At 43.4% G+C, this 26,452-nt stretch overlaps 1 protein-coding gene and 1 pseudogene across 14 annotated transcripts in view; one reads left to right on the top strand and one right to left on the bottom strand.

The window, feature by feature from the left end:
* The window catches only part of OPLAH (5-oxoprolinase, ATP-hydrolysing), a 141,091-nt gene that overhangs the window by 50,418 nt on the left and 64,221 nt on the right, over nucleotides 1-26,452 (bottom strand). For all 14 annotated transcript variants that reach the window (XM_085847445.1, XM_085847447.1, XM_085847441.1 and 11 more), the window contains 5 exons: nucleotides 24,624-24,794; nucleotides 15,880-16,017; nucleotides 8,080-8,218; nucleotides 1,931-2,043; nucleotides 1,673-1,824 (listed from right to left, as the gene is read on the bottom strand). In XM_085847445.1, the coding sequence (XP_085703571.1) occupies nucleotides 1,673-1,824; nucleotides 1,931-2,043; nucleotides 8,080-8,218; nucleotides 15,880-16,017; nucleotides 24,624-24,794 (713 nt within the window). The remainder of the gene's footprint in view (nucleotides 1-1,672; nucleotides 1,825-1,930; nucleotides 2,044-8,079; nucleotides 8,219-15,879; nucleotides 16,018-24,623; nucleotides 24,795-26,452) is intronic.
* On the top strand, nucleotides 9,174-10,501 carry LOC147017677 (uncharacterized; annotated as a pseudogene).

Below are 26,452 nucleotides of genomic sequence, written 5' to 3'. Positions count from 1 at the left end.
TCTTCGGCCCAACTCAGTCCAGGCGAAACCCATTTGAAGCACTGCCTCCTTGGCCTTTCCAGAACTGCAGTAAAATGCCTCCAGCAGCGAGAACAGCTATCCTGAAAGCGATGCAGGAAACCACCCGCCATTAGCAACGATCCAAGGATGAAGCTCGTTCTTCATGTCATCAGATCTGCGTGAAGCGAGCGAGTCCACATGTGCCAGTGCAGCCAAGTCTGCGAACAGCGCAACACCGAACAGGAAGAAGGCGACCAGGCGGCCAAAATTGACACCTTCCATGAAACAGCATGGTCAGCACTTTCACCAAGCAGTCCCGAAGCGCCGCTGGGCTTGCCAACCCCACCGGTTAACCACCAGTGACCACCATGCAGCTCCATGAACACTCGTGGTGTGTTCAGTTACCAAGTTTCTTGCACAGAACTCACCCAATGGCTTAAGCACTCCATTTGAAACTGTTGATAAGGAACAACTGGCTTGACAAGCGCTAGCTAGTTGCTTGGTAACAACACAGTCGGTGCAGGGTAATGTCACGCGTACGCGGGGTAATAACCAAAAAATTCTCCTGCTACACATAGACACGTAGCATGGTTCTTGGAAGTACTGTATTATGAAGGTGACTTATCTTCTGCAGTGTTCAAGTTTATAATTCAATTTAAATAAAGGTTTAAAGAGTTTTAAAGGTGTATAGATCAATCAATTCCAGGTTTTCCCACCGTTTTAACGCCATTTTCCACAGTGTCTATTACATGATCCTATCAAACACATCACATTAGTTCTTCATCCTTAGAAGCGGTAAGTTTTGTGTTTGAAATTATTTTCAGGTTTGTTTGATTGCCAGGCAGGTAGACAGACCACAAATATTATCTCACTTCTCTCTGCGCATGGTACAATGGTAAACGTGTCGTCCTATTCATGTTCCAAATAGTGTTCAAAATATGACATTTGATTTACATACCTTGTTCCTCAATCATAAACTGACAAGATTAGACAGACAGACAGACAGGAACCAATTGCTCAACCCTGCTTTGCACTTCACCTGGGTGGGGTAACAACAACGCTCAAAATAATAGCACAATATTAATGTTATTACAAAACAATATTAATAATAACAAGAGTGAGAATTGCTTTGCAATACGTGCATCCTACTGATATGATATTTTCATGACATGAAAACTTCATGAAGCAACTTGAACGGCACTCGGTAGAGCGCACTCCTTCGCCAGTCTGAACAGTTTAAGTTTTGTATCCCACTGATTGGCCGGATCTGGATCCGGACCTGAACCAAAATCTTATCGGCTTGTTCTTGTCACGTTCCCAACTCGTCCACCAAGCTTCGTCATAATCCGTCCACAACCTTTTGAAATATCATGCTACATATCGTTTTCGGCTCTACTCTCAGTGGTGAAGAATCACTTGAAATATTCTCGTATCAGGATTCAGATCTTCACCAAACATCGAATCAATTCGTCCTTGTCAAAACACCCAACCTGTCCGCCAAGTTTCGTCCGAATCCGTCCACAACTTTTTGAGACATCCTGCTCACAAACAGACTGACAGACGGACAGAAAGGGGTGAAGACGCAACCTTTGTCCACCTTCAGTGGCGGAGGTAATCAGCAAACATTCTCATTGGTGTGGTTTATGACCAGTTTGTGCATTGATCAAAGAACCTGCAATGCTCATGAAACGGTGAGAGAAGATAGAGAGCTGAATGGGGTCCAGAAACGTGCCGACATTCGCTCGTTTGGCATGGCCCACGGAGATGCGCACATCTCCCAGCTCTGTAACTGTCGCAGTGCAGTCAGGTTCAACCAAGATGGTACTACAAAAGAGGTGGAACATTTTCTGTGCATCTAAAAGTTTATAAAACGATATAAAATACGATTGTATCGGCTTGTGCAATGGCAGCTTGATGGCATGACAAGCACCTGTTCCTGTCGATGATGATTGCAGGGCCAGGGATTGTGTGATCACATGAGAGTTCCTCAAGAAGGTATACGTTTGTGTCCAAGTATCCATTCTCGAAATAGCAATTGGTCACCTGAAAAGAAAGATAGAAATCAGACGCAAAAGTTTCAAATGTGAGAAAGGTGCAACCGAGTTTTCATTGACGAACGATAACACAATCAGACCTCTAATAATGTGTTGGATGAAGTGGTAGTTAAGCAAATAAGCCCATACGCTTCACACAGCGTTTTGGTGATCACCACAAGTCATGAACATTTCCATGTCTGACAACCAACCCAAGACAAGTTGTCAGGTCAGGCGAGATCAGATCTGTGACTTGCTGCATGTATCATGTAAACCTGTACTAACCTGTTCCATGGTCGGGTTGTAGGCGACTAAACCGTCTCCCACACCAGATTTTCTGGTGAGGAGGGTGCTTGGACATGGACACCCAGCAAGATTAAAAACAAAACCTGTCAAATGGTGGAGGAGCTCCTTGTGAGCCAAAGGCCATCCATATCTAGTGCCCAAATGTGTTTGCGGACGTCCATCCTGCAGTTGGGTTACTTTTTATGAGGAGGTTGGTGGCAGGATTTGCATTCCAACCACTGTAAAACCCTTCATTCCGCAAAACATTCTTGAAGCATAAAAAAAAAAAATCTGAAAACCCACTCCGTGGGAGTACCTCCTGTGCAGCTTCCCTTCGCAGGGTAGCTCACCGGATGACGGAATTGGGGCAAAGCCTTCGGGACCCCCAATCTTTGATGATAGGAGGGAAACCACGGGGTAACATTCCCGGGTCAGATTGCGGGAGAGTGTGTCAGAGTGGTGCTGAGGTGTCGTCCACCAGACGGCGGTCTCCATGCGATGGTTGCTGAAGGATGATACAGAACTGCAGGGTCTACCGGAGTGCTCAGTTCCTCAAAACTGACCACCGGCTTGTTGTAGCAACTCTAAAGCTGCACCTTAAATCCTGGAGAATGGTACCATCCCAGCCGAGGCTGGTCGGTGGCAAGCTCAAGGATGAGAGGGCAGCTGAGGAGTTTGCAAACAAGTTGAGTGGAGATTTTGGGGGGTCTGGGTACTTTGGAAGGTCCTGAAGAGTTGTGGAGTGCCTTCAAGACCACAGTCATTGATGTTGCCGGTGGATGTCTTGGAACTCACCGGAGGGCGAAGAAGAATTTTGTCTCTCAAAGGACACTGGATACCATTGACCAGAGTCGCAGGTCCAGGCTGAATGGCAGAGCTGAGCTGTTCAGGGAGCTGAAGCGTAAAACTGTACGTGTGCTAAGGGTGGACAAGGAGGCCTATGTGCGAGGAATCTGTGAGGGGGTAGAGCATCACCTGTGGTCAAGTGATTCTCATCCTGCTTACGGGGGAATTCACGTATTGCGTTCATCCAAGCCCGTCCCTCAGTGGACTGCAGTTAGAGCAGAGGGTGGTAGGCTCTTCACAGAGGAGTCCGAAGTGAAGGCCCGATGGGCTGGTTACTTTGAGCGGTTGGACCTGATCCACCAGCTGTCGAGTTGGACGTCACAGGTGATACAATCACTGTTGCTGACCCTCCAATCAACTCTGGTCCACCTTGTTTTGTGAAAACACAGGCTACGGTGAAGCGGTTGAAATGGGGTAAAGCTCCAGGGATCTGTGGCATCCATGCTGAACTTCTCAAGGCTGGGGGAAATGCTACACTCGTGTCGTAACGTGCAGTTCTGTGCTCTGCCTGGAACACAGGCGTCATCCCAACTGACTGGAAGAGGGACCTTGTTGTCCCTCTCTGGAAAGGGAAGGGTGATCGCCAAGACTGCAACAACTACCGAGGGGTGATGCTGCTCTCAGTGCCAGGCAAGGTCTTTGCTCGGATAATTCTTGATAGGTTTCGCCACGATCTGCTTGAGCACCAGCGTCCAGAGCAGTCAGGCTTTACACCAAAGAGGTCAACGATTGACCATATCCTTGCTCTTCGGGTCCTCACTGAACGCAGACGAGAGTTTCGGCAGGGGCTGCTTACAGCCTATGTTGATCTCTGTAAAGCGTTTGATTCAGTGAATCAGGATGCCCTCTGGAGGATTATTGGTCTTCGTGGGGTGCCACCAAAACTGATCAATCTGATGTCAGAACTCTACTCTGGCACTGAGAATGTTGTGAGATGTGGTGGTACCCTCTCTGACTTATTTCCAGTTGTTGCTGGAGTTCATCAGGGGTGTGTACTGGCCACACTTTTCAGCACTTGTATGGACTGGATTCTCGGGAGGATGTCGGAGAGATCAAGCTGGAGTGCATCGTTTGGGAATGTCAAGATCTCTGACCTTGATTTCGCAGATGATGCAGTCATCTTTGCGGAGACTTTAGATATCCTTTTGGGCGGCCTCGAGGTGCTGAATGAGGAGTCGGAGCCGCTGGGATTATGGGTTTCCTGGGTCAAAACTAAGATCCAGGATTTTAATGACATCTTGGTTGCTGCTATCCTGTCTGTGCCTGTTTGTGGTGAGGATGCTGAGGTTGTGCAGAGATTCACTTACTTTGGCAGTGACATTCACGTCTCTGCTGGCTATGAGTCAGAGGTCAACAGATGTCTGGGTCGGGCCTGGGGAGTCATGGATTCAATGGATCACGGGATGTGGAGCTGCCGGTACCTGTGCAGGACGCTGAAAGTCCGAGTCTTCAGGTCCTTGGTGCTTCCAATCTTGCTCTATGGATGTGAGACTTGGACTCTGACCAGGGATCTGAGACAGAGACTTAATTCCTTTGGTACCAGGTCTCTTTGGAGAATATTTGGCTATCGCTGGTCGGACGTTGTGTCTTACGAGTGGTTGCCAAGAGAGACTCAAATGAGATTTGTTATCTGCATAGTCCATGAGCGTCAGCTGCGGCTGTATGGACATGTGGCTTGTTTTCCTGACACTGATCCTGCTCACCAGATTCTCTCATCGAGGGAGGCTCCTGAGTGGAGGAGGCCAATGGGCCAACCACATGCCTCGTGGTTGCAGCAGGTTGATCAACATCTCAAGGAGATGGGGATGGGCCAGGCACCTGCCTGGGGGATGGCCAGACGGAGGCCCCTGGAGTACCGGCGGAAAGTGGACGCAGCGACGCGCTGCTGTGGCGCATGCTCCCATACCTGACCTGACCTGACAAGTTGCCCCTCCATTGCACGTTGCTGCAAGTTCCGGAAAGTATTCAAGATTTCTCCAGGATGCCGGCACCGAACTCTGGCATGTGCTGCTTCCTTGCTCAACGCTTGGCATTTATAAAGGATAGAGCATGGACAAGCCTTATGCCTGGTGTTGGCTTCCTGGTTCGGGTGGCAGGATTGGGATCTTAGGGTCCTGAGCTCAAATCCCACTCTGCCATTGAATTAATACCAGGTGGGGTTGACGCAGCCTGTCATCCTTCCGAGGTCAGCAAAATGAGCACCATCTTACTGGTATACTGTGGCGGAGTGGCGACCCGTCCAGGATTGTGCCCAATAGCCAAGGAGACTGCTTTAGCAGCACCAATCCTTTGCAAAGAGTGTGGTCCCAATCTCCTCTCTTCCTATATGGACCATTGTGACCATTCTGAATGTCGTAAATTCGAAGTAACCCTACTTTGAGTTGGAGCTATCACCGATATAATATAGTCATTCCACCTCATATCACCAGAGGCCTCCCAGTTGACCCCTTCAGATTTACTTTAAACTTTCATAAAATAGTTCCCAGGTATCAAAATGAAGCTGCATAAAATTTTAGATCTATAGATGTGGTCAACTCCGAGATATTGAGGGTTGAAAATGTGGTTGTGGCCCTATTTTTATGGTCGTTGCGAGCATCACAAAATGAACGGCGACTTTTAAACTCCCACAACTTTTTAAATATTAATGCTTGAGCCTTGAAACTTTCAGAGATTATTCTTCTATAACTGCTCTGTAAGAAACAAACATAAAACTGAGTATACCTCTGTTAAATTTTATGACCTGATCAGTTGAAATCCAGAAAAGAAAATGTTGGTTTTGTAGGAAGACCCAACTTTGAGACCATATATTTTTATTGACCCATCCCTAAAGCTTGAAATTTTTTTCATGTAATAACTGTATGGTAGTGGTATTCAAATACATGTTTACTTTTCTTAATCAGTCATATATAATACAGTCATGATCCCTCAAAAATTGAAAATTTTCATTTTTCCCCAAAATTCAGGTGAGGATTGCAAATATATGACAAGGTATACCACTTCAAATTGTTCACCATTGGAAAGAGCATATTCAAGTTGACAAAAGTTGCAAATATCAAAGTGGTATAATGTTTCTATCAATATTTTAAAAATATTTGAATAAATGATGTTCTGCCAGTGCTGTGCGCGTTGTGTGTGCTATTTAATGAACAGTCCTTTTACATGTAGTTCATGTGTGTAGTACATGTATATACAATGTACACACATATCATCTGCTAGTAGGATACCATGAGCATAATACTTTGAAATTTGAATTTGTAATTCTTTGTTTCTCATTTGTAAATAGCAAAAGCTTAACTCATCTGGCTGGGGCTAAAAATAGAACTCAGGAATAGTGGCTGATCTGCTGATGTCAGCAGTGTATATAGTTACATTCAAGGGAGGACATTTGTTGGGTTCCTTTGGGCCATGTGATGAAAGTTATTGATGCTCCCCTAATGTCAACTGGGAGGCAGTACAAGCTCACACCTGACTTGGAAAAGCAGATCAAGGACCTATTCAAATAATTTACGTGAAATGTTTTATTACATTGTTATTGCAGTGTGTGATATATTTTTGTATTATTAATTTGAATCATAGAACTAATCATTCATGATTACCATGGTGCCCACACCATGCACACACTTCATGTATTCACGACTGTGTTGACAACAGTTTAAAAAAAAAAAAATAGAAAATATATTTTAAAAAAAATATACCACTTTGATATTTGACACTTTTGTAAACTTGAATATGCTCTTTCCAATGGTGAACAATTTGAAGTGGTATACCTTGTCATATATTTGCAATCCTCACCTGAATTTCGGGGAAAAATGAAAATTTTCAATTTTTGAGGGATCATGACTGTATTATATATGACTGATTAAGAAAAGTAAACATGTATTTGAATACCACTACCATACAGTTATTACATGAAAAAAATTTCAAGCTTCTGGGATGGGTCAATAAAAATATATGGGGTCTCAAAGTTGGGTCTTCATCCAAAACCAACATTTTCTTTTCTGGATTTCAACTGATCAGGTCATAAAATTTAATAGAGGTATACTCAGTTTTTGTTTGTTTCTTACAGAGCAGTTATAGAAGAATAATCTCTGAAAATTTCAAGGCTCTTGCATTAATATTTTAAAAGTTGTGGGAGTTTAAAAGTAGCCGTTCATTTTGTGATGCTCGCAACGACCATAAAAATAGGGCCACAACCACATTTTCAACCCTCAATATCTCGGAGTTGACCACATCTATGAACCTAAAATTTTATGCAGGTTCATTTTGATACCTGGGAACTATTTTATGAAAGTTTAAAGTAAATCTGAGGGGGTCAACTGGGAGCATTTTCTTAAATTTGGTGATTTCAGATGGAATGACTATAGCATACCATAAATAAATAAATAAAAAATTTTAAATTGTCATCTGTGTGTTTACACGATGGGTCGTTGAAGGAGGTACATTGAAAAAAAATTTTTTTGGAGGAAAGGAAGGAAAGGGGCAAGAACAGTTTAGGGAGGAAAATGAAGGAGAGGCATTGGTGAGGATGTGGGAGGAAAGAGGAAGGAGGGGGAGATTGGAATGAAGAAAAGAGTGAGCGTGTGTGCATGTGTACGGAATTGGTGATAAAAGGAAAGGGGCATTAACATTCAGCCATTTTGCACATGGTATGTATATGCATCCATGTGCATACTTCGTTTAACAATAAAAGATTTTAAAAAGGATCACAGTGAAAAAAAAAATTTCAATTAAGACTTAAACGGAACACACCTTGGGACTACGGTACAAATCTAAGCACAAAAAAAGATTTAGACATGTGGATCGACAAGCAACCATTAACTGAGAACACCATGACAAGTGCCCTGTGTTATGAACAGAGAGCTTTGTGAAGCAAGCGAACAGATCAGACTTTGCGGTGAGGGAAAGCACAACGTGCCGTTTCGATGCGAGGCAACGTTCCACTTGGCTGCAGTTTCATCTCGGCGTTGAAGTCCGTGCGACCAGTACCTCGAACACGCACGTCGTCGACCAGGATGGGCCGGCCCGGAATTGCAAAACCAAATTCCAAACGGTACCTGTATGAGGAAGGCAGAGGAGCGACATTGATGCTAAAAAGGACCACACATCAGGAAATCCATGCAGATATTTAATGCATGTTATAACAGACTGTTGGTTGAGAATAGGCCCAAGTCGGCTTTGTCTTTCCAATCAAGCCATTTACGACCTCTGCCACCGAAGGTGGATGGAGGTTATGTTTTCACCCCCGTCTGTCTGTGAACAGGATAGCTCAAAAAGTTATGAACGGATTTGGACGAAATTTGGTGAACAGGTTTGGTGTGCGACAAGGACGGATTGATTAGATTTTGGTGAACATCGGGTACAATATATATTTTTTTTAAGTGACTACTAGCCGATCAGCCTCGGGGGTTGGTCGGTATCAAATTGGGGGAGAATGCTCATAGTGATTTTTGGGATGGTGTAGACCCCTCGAGTTAGAAAATATGTGATAGCATTGTGTCAGTGGCAGCTTTATGGGAGTTATCCCCCTTTTTCTAAAATGGCCGCCAAATGCTCAATACCCTATATATAGGAGATTTTAGACCACCTAGAGCAGTGATACTGGTGTCTACGACTAGGTTTGAGGGGTCAGACATATCATTTCTGTATTTACCTAAAATATTGGATACAGCCTTAATATTAAAATTCAAGATGGCCACCAAAATGGCTGCAGACTCATATTTAAATGACCGCGTTTAAGGTCCGAGAACAGTTACGACAGTGATTTTGGTGTACATTTGCAATATTTTAGGTAAATACAGAAATGATATATCCGACCCCTCAAACCTCGTCATAGACATCAGTATCACTGCTCTAAGTGGTCTAAAACCTGCTATATATAGGGTACTGGGCATTTTGGTGGCCAAGATAGTCACAATGAGAATCCCCTCCCCCCCGCCCCCCGATTTGATACCGACAAACCCCCCAGGCTGAATGTATGTATGTATATATATAATGTTTATATTCTCTTTTTCAGGTATCGTGGTAGCTGTGGAAGTTCTACGTAAGAGGCCTGGAATACAGCAGACTAGCATTAGATGTCCGTCAGCATGGAAACGCCCCAGGGACCCGCCAAGAAACTGTGCATCATACACCAGGCAGTATCCGACGAAGATGAACATTTGATCAGTCTTCAAAGTCATGACTCCTGGCTAACCTTACTTGAAGCCGCCAAAGTCAGGAACGATGTCCCCATTTTAGACGTTGCAAGAACGCTTGAGGACAAAGAAGTTCCAATTATGTTCTGTCATCGAAAATGTAGAAGCATCTTCACCATGAAAAGAGACTTGGAGACTTTGAAAAGGAAAGCAGGTGAAAGCAGTAGTGATCTACCTGGTAGTAGTGGCTGTCCTCCAAAATGGTCTTCCAGAAGATCGACAACAGAATCAAGAGTTTATGATCCGATCTGCATATTCTGTAGCAAGGTCAAGTACCAAAAGTACTCCAATACACGTGAAAAACTTACGCTAGCTTCACAACTGAGAGTAGATCAAACACTACAAGAGAGTGCCGTCAGAAAGGGAGACGAAAGGATGGTAGCACTAACCAGTAGAGACATTGTTGCCGCCGAGGCACACTATCACACTTCATGCTATAGGAATTATGCTAGAGACAATGAGAATGAAGAAGAGAAAGACACATGCATTTATACTGTATCACAAGGTTGAAGGAGAAGCTTACGAAGAACTTTTCGAATACATCAGAGCAGATATTATTCCCAACAAGAGGCTTATACCAGTCACATCCTTGACCACAAAACTTGAATCATTAATGTTGTCTGGTGGAGTTAATCTTCTGAAGGATTCAATGAAGAAGAATATGCACAGAAGACTGAAGTCCGAGCTTGGAGGTGCAGTGGAAATATTTCTCGACGACAATGGAAAGTTGTTGATGGTTCCCTGCTGTGTATCATTAAAGGATGTTGTCTTGGAAAATCAAACTCTACATAGGGAGCTCAAGCTTTGGAAAGCCAAGTCTACAGATGTCAACAAGATCATAGATCAGACTTCGTCACATATCCGAACGGCCATCAAGCAGGACACGATTTCCACCCCGTGGCCATATCATCCGTCTGATGTAGCTACTCATATCGCCATACCAAATCAGCAAGAGCGATTTCTGGTCGGGCTCCTCACTGGAAATCCTACTAGTACTACGAATAAATCCCAAAGGACTGCTATTCTAGTCGAGTCATTTAGCTAGAACATGATATACGCTGTGACACGTGGGCAGTATAAACCACCAAAACATTTCCTGCTTCCTTATGCGGTAAAAGCACTCACTGGAAACATTGAGGTCATTCGGACACTGAACAAGTTTGGACATGGGGTGTCTTATGACCAGCTGGAAGAGAATGAGACCGCTCTGTGTCTCCAGAAGTTAGCAATGGGCTTCAACCAGAGAGCTGTTCTACCAGTCTCCATCAAGCCCTATGTCTTCACAAATCTTGCATAGGATAATATAGACAGACTGGAGGAGACACTTACTGGAAAAGGTACGTCACATCGAGTCAACGGAATAGCGGTCCAGCCTAAGGTCTATGGACCTCATCCACCCACGACTGAACTTCCAATCATTGACAAACTGAAACAAAGATCAGTCAACATTGAACACGAAGTTCATAGTTCAAACATAGTTCATAGTTCAAGAACATAGTTCAAAGAGTAAAGGGTGATCAAGCTACGTTTGGAGACATTGCCACTACAATACTGTCCATGGCATTGCGTGAAGGAAGTAAAAGTACCAGAATAGATGTTGTGTTCGACACATATCGAGAGAATTCTATCAAGAACAGTGAGAGATCGGCACGAGGTGAAGAGACTGGACACCAGCTGCAGGGTATCACAAGCACACAGATTGTGAGGCAATGGAGAAGTTTCCTGACAGGAATAACTAACAAAACCAGTCTGATTAGCTTCATTGTCAGTGAATGGAGGAAGCCAGTGTACAGAGAGAAAGTACATGAGAAGATTCTGTATGTAACTGTAGATGACAAATGCTGCAGAATTACATCACAGGGCAGTGAAGAGGTACCAGATCTCCAGTGCCAGCAGGAGGAAGCAGATGGGCGCCTACTTTTCCATGCTGTCCATGCTGCTAGAGAGGGCTACCAAGCTGTAGTGATATGTGCAGAGGACACAGATGTCTTTATCATGCGTTTGGCATTCAATGACAAGATAGGAGCTCCGTTATTCCAGAAATATGGAACGAGAACCAGAACTAGATTAGTTGACATCAGGAAAGTCGCTGCCACTGTCGGCATAGATGTCTGCATAGCTCTTATTAGTATACATGCATACACTGGATGTGACACTACCAGTGCTTTCGCAGGTAAAGGGAAGGCAAGTGCTCTAAAATTAGTGACCAACAACAGGGAAATCAAGAACACATTCACAGAGTTGGGCCAGGAATGGGACCTCTCCTCAGAACTGATGAACAAACTAGAGTGTGTCACATGTCTCCTCTATGGCCCCAAAGCAGCATTCACCAAGGTTAATGATCTCAGGTACAACTTGTTCTGTGTTAAGAAAGGTGAGATAGAGTCATCAGCTTCCACCCTGCAGGGACTGCTTTGTCAAACATGCACAAAGGGCAAACTACCAGGCTGGAATATGGAGAAGATGTCTTGAGCAAGACCCAGTTGTACCAAGTCCCATTGGCAGAGGGTGGAAAATTGACATGGATGGAGCCGAGAAATTAATGGTAGTGGATTGGATGGATGGTCAGCCAGCACCTGAGGCTATCTTGGCCCCACTGGCCTGCAAATGTTCAAGGAAGTATACACTGCCAAATTGTGTATGTCTGGAAAATGGACTTAAGTGCACTGATATGTGCAAACTGTCAGACTGCGAGAATCGGTCATCAGATGATGTGGAGAGTACGGACGAGGAGGACGATGTGGATGCCGATGAACAGTAAATGATGAGTATTAGAGTCATCATGTACATTTCACGACAGTTGGATATATCATTTCTGTATTTACCTAAAATATTGGAAAAGTACACCAAAATCACTGTCGTAACTGTTCTGGGACCTTAAACGCGGTCATTTTTAAAATGTGTCTGCAGCCATTTTGGCAGCCATCTTGAATTTTAATATTAAGGCTGTATCCAATATTTCAGGTAAATACAGAAATGATATGTCTGACCCCTCAAACCTAGTCGTAGACACCAGTATCACTGCTCTAGGTGGTCTAAAATCTGCTATATATAGGGTGTTGAGCATTTGGCGGCCATTTTGGAAAAAGGGGGATAACTCCCATAAAGCTGCCACCGCCACAATGCTATCATGTTTTCCAACTCTTGGGGTTTATACCTTCATAAAAAACACTGAGCATTCTCCCCTAATTTGATATCAGTGACCAAAATTTCGGACCGGGGCTGATCGGCTATACCATTGAGAGATGGGACGAAAACGATACACTGTATAGCATATTATCTCAAAACGTTTTGCCATAATCCATCCATAACTTGGTGGATGAGTAGGGTAGGTGACAAGAACAAGCCAATTAGATTTTGGTTCAGGTCCGAATCCAGATCCGGCTGACCAGTGGGATACAAAACTGAAACCGTTCAGCCTGGCGGAGGTATACGCTCTACCGAGTGCCGTTTTAGCTTGATCTCTGCTCGTGCCTTCCAATTTGGGAGACATGGTTGTTTGGATAAAACACATGGATTGTGTTATACAAGTGAATTATATGCGTAAAATAAATAAAGCCAGCCTGTAATCATTGGGAGAGATTAGTCATGAACAAACAGATGCACATCATTGTAGTGGCGAATGCAGCAGTTACCACCGCAGAACTACCGATTTGGGATCCTCAAAAAAATACAAAGATCTACCAGGATGTAGAAAGAAACTTCGACACAGGAAGCCAAAAGACCCACCCGGCCTGTGCGCTCTCTGCACTTCATTAACTAAATTCAACTAAACATCCACTTCCATCTTATGATCAACTTACATATCCCATTAATTTGTGGGAGAGATTAATGCAAATTTCCACGTTACTAATCTACGCATCTGAAGTTTTAAATATGAAAGGCCAATTGAAGGGATTTGCTTTGTATCCGGGTGGAATTCAGGTCATCACACTCTGCTGATGTGGAATGTATTAGATGCTTGTCTGAAAAATGGAACAGGTCTTTGAATCATTTCAAAAATAGAACAGGTGACAAAGCTCACGGTCTTCACCCTGTTTCTCCAAAAGGATCAGCAAAGTAACGCACTTAATTATTGAATTAGTCAGCCAATGGAAGAGGTTCACTCTCTTGATCTTCTCGGCCTCACCATCAGCCATGACTTCTCCTGTGCTGATCAAATAGTAAAGCTGGCCTCTAAAGCCAGCCACAGACTGGGGGTCTTCCGCTGTTCCAAGTCTTTCCTAGAAAGATCTGAAGTACTCACAGCCTTCAAAATGCCTGAATAGTCCAGAGCTCAAAAAAGTATTGCTCTCTCATACTGTTGGCTGGCACCCCAGCATCACATCTGTCACTCCTCTATCCTGTGGAATATAGAGTTATTAACATTATTATAGAAGAGATCCCGTGATGAGGCCGAAGCAAAAACACTGTTGCTCTCACATCAGAGGGAGGTCGGTTGGCTCTGTTTATTTGTACATGTAGTTTCAGCGCCTCTCCTCCGCCAAAGCTCCCTCTGCCCTCTCACACGGCCGACCCTCTACATCTTCTCCAGGACACACGCATTCCTCCAATCATCACCTCCTGGTTAAACTCCCAAAATCCATTCTCTCTACCCATCTCTACTCCTTTGTTCCTCTCTGTCAAACTGCTTTCTGGAGATTGTCCATTCATACACTCATCTTCAGGGCTTCAAGCAGGCGGTGCACCACCATCTTATAACAGCCCCCCCCCCCATCTAGACACACAATATTTTATATCACCATTAACGTTATCTAACCCAACCCCTCTTATGTGCAGGTTACCGTTTCCTCCCTTCACATTTCCCTACTCTTTACCCTGTTTGTTAGTTCCGTTGCTTGTTACATCCAACTGTTCATGGCACTGTCAGTACATGGCTTTTTACTGTCACCTCATTCTTCCATGATTGGCCTCGATTTTTTTGATTTTTTTTTTTTTAATTCTCCTCAAACATCTAGTGTTGAGGAATATAAATCAATTTAAATAGAATAATGATTTTAAAGGTTCTTTAGCGCCGATGAAGCAATGTGTTATACACCACCTTATTTAACATGTCCAAGTACTGCAAAACTGAAGGGTTTTGAAAGTGCAAAGAAGGCGATTTGTGTTCAAGTGTTCAAGAAAACAATTAAATTGAAATAAAATAAAGATTGTAAAGGTCGTATTTAAAAAATAATGATAATTCCCCAAGTTTAACGCCATTGATGCCATCACTTTTACACCACCTTATCCAACACGTTCCATTCGTTATTTAAGCCTGTTGTTTGTGTCCTTTAAAAAGTAAGTTTCCTGTTTACAATGATTTTTTATTTTGACTGCCAGACAAGCAGAGAGAGAGAGTAAAAATATATTATCTCACTCTTCTCTGTGCACGCACGATCGGGTCAAATTCAGAGCCAAAGAACTGATAATCTTCGGGTTCGTTTTCAGATTCATGTTCAGATTCGCGTTCAAAATATAAGATTCAATTTTAATCAAGTTGTTCCTCGAACATAAACTGATGTTTGTGGATGGACGGAAGAACAGACAGAAGTGAACCCTGCTTTTCGCTTTGCATGCACACCGTAAAAAGATTAACACAAATAGAGGATGAAAACTGATATAACATAGAAATGTTTTGATTAGCTGTCACCCTTCATTTGAAATCAAAAGAAAGTGTCCAGGATCATGACAGAAAGGGTAAAGGTGGCTAAAGACAGAGGACATGAGAGAGGATGGACACGGACGGACGGACGCATGAATGCATGCACGCACACACACACTTCGTTTTTTCACACACACAACTGTTCCTAAAAATTCCATCACACACATCTATCCATAATTCCAGCAATGTGTGTGTGTGTGTGTGTGTGTGTGTGTGTGTGTGTGTGTGTGTGTGTGTGTGTGTGTGTGTGTCTGTGACCACTGTTTCTCGACAACCGCCGGTCCGATCGGATTGAAATTTGCCAGGAATATTGTCGAGGCCCCGCAGATGTGCCTTTTCGAGGTTTGATATTGATCGGACAAGCGGTTCCCAAGTTACGGCCATTTATCTGTCGACCAATGACAAGACACGGTGCTATGACATCACGAATGACATCACAATTAATGTTTTTTTTTGTTTTTTTTTTGTGCGATTGACTGTCCGATCTGATTGAAACTTGCCAGGAATATTGCCGGGGCCCCGCGGATGTGCTTTTCAAGGTTTGATATTAATCGGACGAGCAGTTCCCAAGTTACGGCCATTTATCTGTCGACTAATGACAGGACACGGTGCTATGACATCACAATTAATGTTTATTTATTTATTTATTTTTTATTATTTCTTTTGCACGATTGAAACTTGCCAGGAATATTGCTGGGGACCCGCGGATGTGCCTTTGAGGTTTGAGAGAGAGAGAGAGGCTGCACATACTGGCACTCACCTACGGGCACGCACCTACGGGCCCATCCCTACGGGCCCATACAAGTTAAAAAATAATAATAATAATAATAAAATAAATACATAAATATAATAAAAAAAAGAACACACACACACACACCTGTCGACGAAGGCTTGCTGGAAATCTCCATAACAGCAAGAATCAGGCCCACGGGGGTTGTGTCTGGCGGACACCATGAGTGCGCAGTCTGTCCGCTCATAGCGCATGTTCAAAAATTCCTGAGTAGATATCTGTGAACTGGTCACATATCAAGAAGCATTCGATGATGATGCAAATTAACAGGATCTTTTTCAGGATATAGACAACTCAGTCATATTTGCAAACAAGACAATGTGGCCTCCTTTATCCATCTTGTTCACACTCTGTGTCCTCCAATAATCCTCATTCTCCCTCTATTTTGTTACTCAACGCGGCAATCCGTGTGTTCTCCCTCCCCCCCCCCCACCCACTGTCTTTCTTCTGTTCCTTTAATTCTATTGTGTCCTGATCCTGTGTTCCAGCTCTTCCATGAGCCTCAACACTGTATTGGAAAAAAAGAAGCAAATAAAACAAGAAAACAACAATCAGAGATTGGAGACCCTCGCCAAGACTGCTTTTGTGTGATGTATTTTGTGTGGAGTTTGTGAACTGGTGTGTTACATAATTAGAGACAATTAAACTGCCACTTTATAACTGCTGGCAGTGATGACCGGGTACCAAGATGTCCCCCTTTGACTGGACACCACCTGACCCTGACTCATGACGTTTAAAAAAATTATTATTTATTGTTCAATTGAATTTGGAATGGGATTAAAATAAATTCAATTCAAACGAAATGCAAGACCAAAGCGGCACATTCCTGCATTGGAGTAATCAGAAGGAACCCAAACAAGCAAAAAAGCAAAGATGAAGTCATCAGGAGGAACCTGGATGGGATTCCCATCTCAGCTGCTGCTCCTATACCCTAAAACCAATCCAGGTACAGCCAAGTGAGCCTTACTCAAAAAAAAAAATTTTTTTTTAAATCACTCATTCCCCATGAGGAGTACTTGCTGTGTGCCAAGTTTCAATTTTTTCCGTGGTGCGGTTTCAGAGATAGAGGTCCAAAGTTTTTCCGTTTTTAAAATATGGCTGCCACACCACGTGCCCTATGACATCATAATGATCATTAAAACATTCTACATGAGTCGGCGCACCAATGGTGAAAATTTTGTCTCAATCCGCCAAGCAGGTGCAGAAAAAAAACATGAAAGTTATGTGTACAAACACAGACAAACAGATAAACAGACAGACAGACAGACAAACGGACACAAATACAATACTCTATCGTTCGGCGAGGGTCATGATGAGAATAACAATAAATAACTAGGAAGGGTATCCAGAGATTGTAGACACTCGTCAGGGTCTCGTATTCTAACTTGTCATACTTTATTGAGGTATTCGGTTGAAAAACATAGAATGTGTAATCCTGGCTACCATCAGGTGGCGGCATTTTCAATGGCTGGAGACCCGTAACCATAAAATATGGTTTTGACTTTATGTAAACTGAGAGGCCTCGGCAAATTAAGCATTCAATTAATCTCCTGAATTTGGAAGTGAGATCGACAATGATCAAAGATTGGTTTATGTTATTTAATATATGAGAAATACCAGCCTGGGGGAATGGGGAATGGGAGAGGGAGTGGGGGTGATGGGGAAGGTGGTGCAAATATATTTTGTGCCCACGACTAACAATAATAATACCACATCTCTCCGGCAGGGGTCAGTAAACCACGTGCAATGTGCCACACATACAAGTGAAAATCGTAAGTAGTCTTCCCCCATCCTGTTGTGGTGGGGTGGGGGGGGGGTGAATCTTTTGTTTGTAAAATTAGACTTATTAAAAATTGTAAAACATGAAAGAATTTACAGATGGAAATCTCTGAAAAATATGATACCAAAAGATAGACAAGCGAGCGATCCAAAATTGTCGATATTTGGATATTAATTACGTGACTTGAACGAGACCGATTTAGGTTAATTTTTTAAGCCCATCATTTGAGTTGTGTTCCGTTACCAATCACGCTGATTGGTAATTAAACGAGCCCGATAGAATGGGGTAAAGGCTGCAACCAAGCTGTCTCGTCCAGAGCTTCTGCCCTGTCCAAATTGTTTCCAATGTACGACACAAATGTAATAATACATTGGACAGAATTGACTGAATCATCTGTGGTTATAATAATGTTTACGTCCGGTAGGTGTGCTCCACAAAATGTCAAGCTGAGCTATTCATGCACATTGTCGTCACTTGCCAAGCCAGCCGTTCCTCATCAACCGCTTCGTTGGAGTGCTTCAAATCAAGCGAGCCACTTGGCGAGCGCTCTACAAGCTGATTGGTAATGGTACACACCCTAGGGCCTAGACATATACAAGGTCTGCCTCTTCCTCCTCTTCCCTAAACCATACCCAGCATGGCTGACCTCTCCAGACTTTAGTTTTATGCACACATGATGTGTCCAAAGTATGACAGTTTATGCTTTAACATCAGTTATGTCATGTACGAACGAGTACATGGAGTACATGGTGAAAATATAATTTATTGAAGCACCGATTTGGTTTTTCTTCTTGCAGTCCATAGAATGTTTAACATTCGTCTCGAACAGCAGATTTCAAAACTGTCAATCTTCTTCCTTTCTTTCTTCTGCACTGTCCATGACGTCCATCCATCCACACATTGCACCTGGAAATACTGGAGTATTCACCATCCTCCCCTTGGTTTGTATTATCACATCTTTGTCTTTCCAGATCTTTGTCAATCCTGACATTGCTGTTCTCCCCAACACTAAACATATATTAATTTAATCCTCCACATTCTCTACCCACAACAAAATATTCAAACCCATGAAGATGAAACTTTCCATGTGTCGATAGTCTACCAATCTGAACACGATGATCTTCTCAGTTGACAATACTTCAGTTTTTTAAGGTTTAAATAACGACTGGATTTTTCACTTTCCTTCTTTACTGTCTGCAGCAGTTTCATCAAGTCTTCGTTACTTTCGCCAACAGAGTGGTATGGTCAGAATACCTTAGATTGTTGATACGTCTTCCTCCAATCCTGACTCCAGCCTCTATGTCATCCCAGTTTGCTTTTTCATCAAATTATTCGAACCATAAATTAAATCAGTCAGTTCCGTCCAATGATAACGGCATAATGACAATAATATTGTTGTGGCCACGGGTACCGAGACACCAGCTTGCCACTCAAGGGGATTAATCCCCGGTTGTCCTTGGTGGAGCTGGACCTGAAGCCACCGCTCACAATTAACGTTGCGGTACGGTGGGTTGTTTTCAAACCACGAACACCACCCAGTGAACCACGAGTTCCAGTGTCCACCGTCTAATTATTCCGTTTAACTAGAGGTCACGTGGTTACCTAAGCGGGGAGCACGCCCTCGGCAAAGCACCAATGTTATCTGATTAGATTTTAATTTGGGCGGCCGAGCGTTTTAACCGCTGGTGCGTGCCGACGATTTTTGGTCAAATCTGTGGTAATTACCTCCCAGTCTATCTCGGTTCGAACAATGCTAGACCAATGGAAGGAAAGGACAAACACGGACAGGTTGGAAATCGACAAATGACACAGGTCTGCAAAACGGAACTTTTTAAAAATTGCTTTGATAATTTTATGTTACTCTATATATTTTTAGGGTGCTAATTCGAAATATCAAAACAGTTTTTCTCCATCACGTAAGGTTTTCTTACAAATTGATGATGAAATATACAAGAATTTTAGGTAAATTCCCATATGGTAAGACAAAATGAAACTAATAAAAATAAATTTGGTACTCTATTTAGCAAAGAGAAATGGCACAAATGCAATTAAAAAGTAAGACAATAGATTCTTTACAAGTGCTCCAATCATTTTTTAGGTTCAGCACCTCAAAAATCTCTTCTTTCTCACTTGAAAACTACACCTGGAACTTTTTCGTTTGTGAGCATTTGGTGGACTTTCACGATGCAACATCCAGCAGTAGTCGGCCATCATACTGACATTCCATCTTCTCTGATATCTTCTTTCCATCTCCTTCATATCTTGATGAAACCTTTCCCCTTGTTCTTCACTCACATCCCCTAGATTTTCCGGAAAGTAATCCAAATGAGCATGTAGGAAATTAACTTTAAGGCTCATTTTACATCCTAAGGCCTCAAACTTTTCTAGCATTCTTCCCACGATGTCTTTGTAGTTTGGATCCTTGTAATTACCCAAGAAGTTCTTCATCACATCTTTCAAACTAATCCATGCATCTTTTTCAGGATCACCAAGAGAGTATTCAAAATTATCATCCTTGACGAGTTTTCTTATATCTGGTTCAACAAATACACCCTCTTTAACCTTGGCATCTGATAGAGCAGGAAACTTACTACGCAAATACTTGAAGCCTTCTGCATCCTGTGGCAAAGCTTCTACAAATTGCTTCATCAGGCCAAGTTTTATATGTAGAGGAGGCAAAAGAACCCTTTTCGGATTCACCAAGCTTTCTTGAAGGATGTTCTTTGTCCCTGGTGTAAGCGTATCCCTACTTGGCCATTGTTTTTGAGACTAATGGAGGTCCCTGGCTCTACTATCCCACTCACACAAGAAACAAGGAAACTTTGTGTAGCCTGACTGCTGTCCAATTAACATGCAAATTATCTTCAAGTTACCACAAATCATCCAGTTGTGATCTTTGTATTTAATCATGTTTAAGACTAACACCAAATTTTCATGTCTCCTTCATAATCACTGAGTGTCCAACAGGGATGGAAGCATATTTATTACCATTATGCAAAATAACTGCTTTAAGATTTCTCTTTGAAGAGTCAATAAAGAGTTTCCATTCATCAGGGCTGTAACTTATGCCAAACGTTTCTATTAGTCCTGATGGATCTGTACAATAAACCAAATCATTTTCTTGAGCAAAATACGGAACAAACACTTTTTCTCGGTTACGATACCAAGAGAATGATGCACCAGGAGCTAAAAGACTCTTGGATTTAAGTCTGGAGCCTAAAAGCTCTGCTGACACCTTTGCAAGTCCTAAGTCCCTCACTAGATCATTTAATTCACACTGGTTGAATAGTTGAGGTTCTTCACTTTGATCACTATTGAAGTCAACATCATCATTGCTATTGCTGCTTTCTGACTCAGAACTTAAAGGTCCCCTGACATGCAAAAGTACTGAAATTTTATTTATATATGTCCTATAGGAGTTTTTCATCGTCGATTTCAGATCTGACAATGTTTTTTCACAATACTCATTCTGTAAAATTTAAAATTTAAAAAACAAACCTCTTCGGGAACCCCTAAAAATTCTACTGAAAGGGGCGTAACCCACATGACGTCGCGTACAGGACGACAAAGGCTGCACGTTAATCACTCTGGTTGGTGGTCTACGAGATTCTATTGGCTTTCTGTGCGTTTCCACATTCGACTGGTCGACTCAATCGCTTCGTTCATTTCTGCTTTAAAAAAAAAAATCGAACATTTGGTTTTGAATAATGGATGGCATGGACTTTCATTTGTCTGGCAACGACAGTGAGTGTGAGAGAAATGAAGGATTTTGGTCTGAATCACATGGAGAATTGTCGGATAACATAGTCGCGGGAGGTGAAGTTCAGGCAGCTGGAAATTAAGTATGGCCTTACCAGTTCGAGCCCGAAGCAGGACAAGCAGAGGAAAATGGCGATGAAATTCCCAGAGTTCATGATGATCGGGAGGACATCGAAGGAAGACTTGGCAATAACAACTGGTTAGACTAAATCCTATTCGTAATTCAATAATGTAAATTCGACTTGCATACTGCTCGATATCAGAAATATTTTAGTGACGTTACGTGACCAACGCAGCTTAGCGGACATGTTTCTCCGTGGCGAATTAATCACAAACAAGGCTGGCGCATGTCATTGGCCGTATCTCTCTGCGCATAAAACGAAGCAATCTCGCTGTCCAGATACGATGAAAACTTGTGTGCAGAACACACCTTGCGACACAATTGTCTAGAGTCGTCCGATAAATCTGACGTTCTGTTGCATTTTTATTTATTTTATTCCTACTGTTGTCATGTAGCAGCAGTAGAAAACAATGAAGAAAAGACAATAATAAAAGAAAGCTACAGCACGTCAGATTTATCGGCCTAGTCGGACGGACGACGGATTTAATCGGACGAGTCTAGTCTCCAGAGATCTCGAGTTGACGAGTAACTTGTATTAGCATGCACACAATGTATAAGTCACTGCGTAAGAGTCCCGAGGCTACGAGGCCGTGTAATAGGACAGATAAATTTGTCTTTCATAGTTGTGCAAACATTTTTTTCCCTTTTCATTTATTACAGCATTTTGGCTAATTGTTAATGAATAGCAAGCCAATGGAAGCAATACCTTCACTTTAGATGTCCATATTATCCGATGATTATCATCTTTCGGGAATACATGAAGGCTTACACCGTCTTTGCTTGTATTGCTGCATCCTGCTCCGATACATCTTGCAGGCATTTTCCAAAGTAAGGCTAAAACTCTTAAAAACTCTGGCGAAACAATCACAGGAATTAAGACGATCAGAGAGATAGCACTAACATGTGCAAAATGCATTTGTACGTACTTTATAGCGCGACATCTCGACTCTCGAGTCAATCCACTCTGTGCGAGTTACTGTATGTGACGTCACGCTGCGATTCCCTGAAGTCAACTTTTTTAGGGGCGGGGCATAGCAAGTTGTGAAAAGCACCAGAAATGATCGAAATATTGCTCTAATTATCCCATTTTTGATAAAAAAAAAAAACATGGGTGATTTCTTCACTCGGAAGGTCAAGTTTATATATTAATAACAAGAAAGTTTTGCATGTCAGGGGACCTTTAAGTGTATGTCTTCAAGGTTTCCTGGTGGTGATGGGACTGGAACATCTGGTCCATGGGCAACAGGTCGCAATGCAGATGGGAGATTTGGATAAACAATGTTTTTCACACTCTGAATTGTGTCCTTGTACCTTACATGAGCAAAAGTAGCAGTCATCACTGTGATTTTTAGGCTCTCTCAATATCATTGGAAACCCAAAACGAAAAGACTTCTTTGTACATTTTGTCCATTGTCTTAGTTCAACACAAATTGAGCAGACCTTATGAGGAGCCCATGTCTTATCTTGGTCTCCTAATTTCACACCAAAGTGGGCATAGTAAGATTTTTTTAACAAAGTGAGTAATGTATCTCTGACATTTTTTAGTCATAAACTCGCCACAAATGTAACAAAATTTGTCCGGGCTGGTTGCACATCCTCTAGAAGCCATTATTGTTTCCAATCATGTACAGATCTGTAAAGAAAAAGTAATGGGATTAGAGAAAGGGGATATTACATTAGGATAAAATAGTAAAACACAATAATCAAACTCTGGCACAGTGGAAAAACGCAATGATCGATTTTGTGAAGAAACTATACATGATAGGATAATTTTTGTCATTTTTGAAATCAGCAGGTAAAAATTGATCAAATTCACCCAATAAATATGAAACAATTTTCTGGTCGCAGACCTGTGTAATTTATTAATAATAAAATAAATAAATAAAAATAACTTTGTATTTGCTGAGGTAAATGAAGAATGAATTTCAAAGCAAAATCAATCAAAATGCCAGGAAAGAGACAAAGAGCAGATGCTTATCCGGGGGTCGACTTACAGCTAAACACAGACAAGGGTACCCAACAGATCATTCAGGGGGAGGGGGAATCGTCTCGCTCACCAGAAAGTCGTCCGTGAAGCGAAAATATCCTGAAATGCGTGAGTGCGTGTCACGTCCGTCGCCAGCACACAACTTTGCCGTGCACCCTCTCGCGGAGCAGCCTTGAACACCAGTCGAAGTCTGGAAGGCACTGAGATTGTCCGTCGCGAGTTTAGACCCTGGTGCTCTTGGTGACCGACCCGTGCCTCACTTGTTGGTGGCGCTGTTCACACCCGCATACGCTCGCTTACCGAAGCACTGGGAAGGATGAATTGTCTCGTTGTTGGCACTGGCCAGACACCCACACGCGCACCACACGCTCGCTTCCTTCTCCTCTTTTGTGTGCTTACACCCGCTTCTTGCTCGCTTTCCTCTCTCTCGCTTTTCTCCCTTTCCTTTTTTCTCCTCACACTTTTCTCCTCCGAAAGTACCTCTCGCTCGTTTTGTATATCTCTGGGTCATCTCCGCGGGTCAGTCCGCCCCAAGCTTACCCCGCCCGACTGGCGCACGGTTACCATGACGACCCGTGTGCTCTCAAAAAAGGCGGGCGTCAGAGCTCACGAAAGATTGTTGCTAAGGAAGAACGGGGGGCGGGCTTCAGAGCTCATGAAAGAAATGTGTGTAAACGTGTCTGTCGTAAAGAAAAAAAGCTTCCCATAAGAGAGGGGATCTATCCTTTACCCTTCTCAACGCATCACATTTAAGATCCCATTGGACATGGGGATGGGGCTAATCTGAATATGCATTTAAGGAAATAACTGTATGAGGACCTGGATGTGTGGATGCATTCATCAGATCGGATTTTGAAATCCGTAACAATATTAACACGGGGGCTGGCAGGATGGCCGAGAGATATGTACACACTCTCCTGCAAGCAGTCTAGTCTGGGTCGGAATCCCGACCCAGCTATAAACTGTCATCTCAGTGTTTCACAGGCGGGGCAATTCGTGTGTGTGTGTGTGTGTGTGTGTGTGTGTGTGTGTGTGTGTGTGTGTGTGTGTGTGTGTGTGTGTGTGTGTGTGTGTATATGTGTGTGCTGTCCCTAGGGTGAACAATAAAATGGGTGTACAGTCTGCCAGCATTTGGTTGGTACACTTTTGCAAGCTGATTGCGCCAGGACAGAAACCAATCAAACCTTGAAAAGCCTTGGCCCGTCAGCACCTGCACACAGCTTTCTTGAAGTGCAGCAAGCCGCTTCTCCAGGAGTGAGAACACTGGCGGTGCGTACTGCACTGCACAGGGCTCCTGTGCCTCATGCACGACGTCCGCCAATGCCAAGCCATATGCTGAAAGCACACTTGCGTATCTATTAAAAAAACAAATTACAACATGAACAAAAAAGCACAAACCACCAATTCTTAAATGTAGTACGTGTTGGCTTCGTTATATGTCGCATCATTCAGACAGTCATAGGAGTGCAGGCTCCTCATTATATTGTTACGAATTTGGAAGCTTACTGCACACAACAGCCAGAGTCCTTATGGATCAGTTATATCGGTAAGTACGTGTTTCTAGTTAGGGTCCCATCCCTAGTCTAATGGGAATAAAATGTTCGTGCGCTGCGGAGTTATTTTTATAGTTAGGGTTTTCTTTTACATTTTTACATCACTTAAAACTACAACGACACCTTCGCTCCATCCTGACACTCTGCTCGCGGCATTCTTCGCACGCTCGCCGGCGAGCACGTGGGCGGAGTCTAACATAGGCATGACATCCCTCTTTGGCCATTCGGCAAGGAGCGGGCGTCTCACCCGCCCCGTTTCCAACTCAACACGATCGCCATTACGCACGTGGCCGGAGGTGAGGAGGTAGGCGGAGCTACAAACCCCTCCGATCGAACTCCACCCAGAGGGGTGGGAGTTGCCCCGCCTACCATGGGTCTGTCCAATGGAGGACGGCCAGGGAATCGAGCGATGGGTCTGACAAATGAGGAGGCGAGTGGCCAGGAGAAGAAGCCCCTCCCTCCTGAAGAGAAAGGTGGTTAGCAGGACGAGGGAGGATGGCAGACGGAGATCGTGGCGTTTTGCCAAGCAGCCTGTGATCGTGTGCGAGACATTTCTTGTGGGAAAGGACATTTCAATTGAGACATTTCCAACCTGGCATCCAAAGCCAGTGAGTGGTTGTCGACAAGAGTGTGTTCTGGTGGATCGTGGCGATAGCGGTCTGCAGTCATGGTTCTGGCAATGCCAAGGTCGTGGGTTCGAGTCCCACCGTGGAGGTTCAGGTCGGGGTGACCGCACGAGGCGGGACAGGTACCCCGGCCATGTTCTACTGATTGAAGACCCACTGAGGTCCATTTTCTGAGTATTTGCGTGTGCGTGTGCATGTTGCTGGGCCGTCTTCAAATAAAATCATGTAAGTGCTGTCTTTTTCTTGTTGTACATTATTTATATTTCTTATAGTCGTGATAACTCTGCTCTGTGTTCCCCTCCCGATTATGCTTTATAAATAAATCCCCTTTTGTTAAATGTTCCAGCTCGTTTCTGTGTTTCTTTCATTGGCTTGGCAGGCTGTGTATTAAGAGATAGAGAGGGTAAATTGTTCATTTGATCCAGCGCAGCTCTGGGAACTCTGCTCGGTTACGCTGGATCTGAGTCGTTACCTGCGACTCGGATCGAACAGAGTCGGCCGAGGGTGTGGTTCCCCGGTAGTCAGACTGCGTGGGTATTTAGGTACATTGAAATTAGGCAATTAACCCTATCCCACGTGGTCGACCTATTGGCGATCTTCGGTCCTATAAGGGACCCGTCGGCCCCGGAGTTATCTGGGGTGACGACCTTTAAATTCCGGGTGTTCGGTGGAGCCGACTCTATTGCTCCCCCAAGCGGTCGTGCTCACCACCGAAACACGGCCCCACAACAATATTAGGACGAGCATCAAACCGATGCTGCTTCTTCTCTATCAGCAATAGTCAAAGGCACCAAATCTCACACAAGAAGCCAGGACCGACTCCATAAACGGAAG

The sequence above is a fragment of the Eptatretus burgeri genome, chromosome 11, assembly GCF_056783735.1.
Source record: "Eptatretus burgeri isolate ZD-2024b chromosome 11, Ebu_testis_v1, whole genome shotgun sequence".
Lineage (NCBI taxonomy): Eukaryota > Metazoa > Chordata > Myxini > Myxiniformes > Myxinidae > Eptatretus > Eptatretus burgeri.
This window is presented reverse-complemented; position numbering and strand designations above follow the sequence as displayed.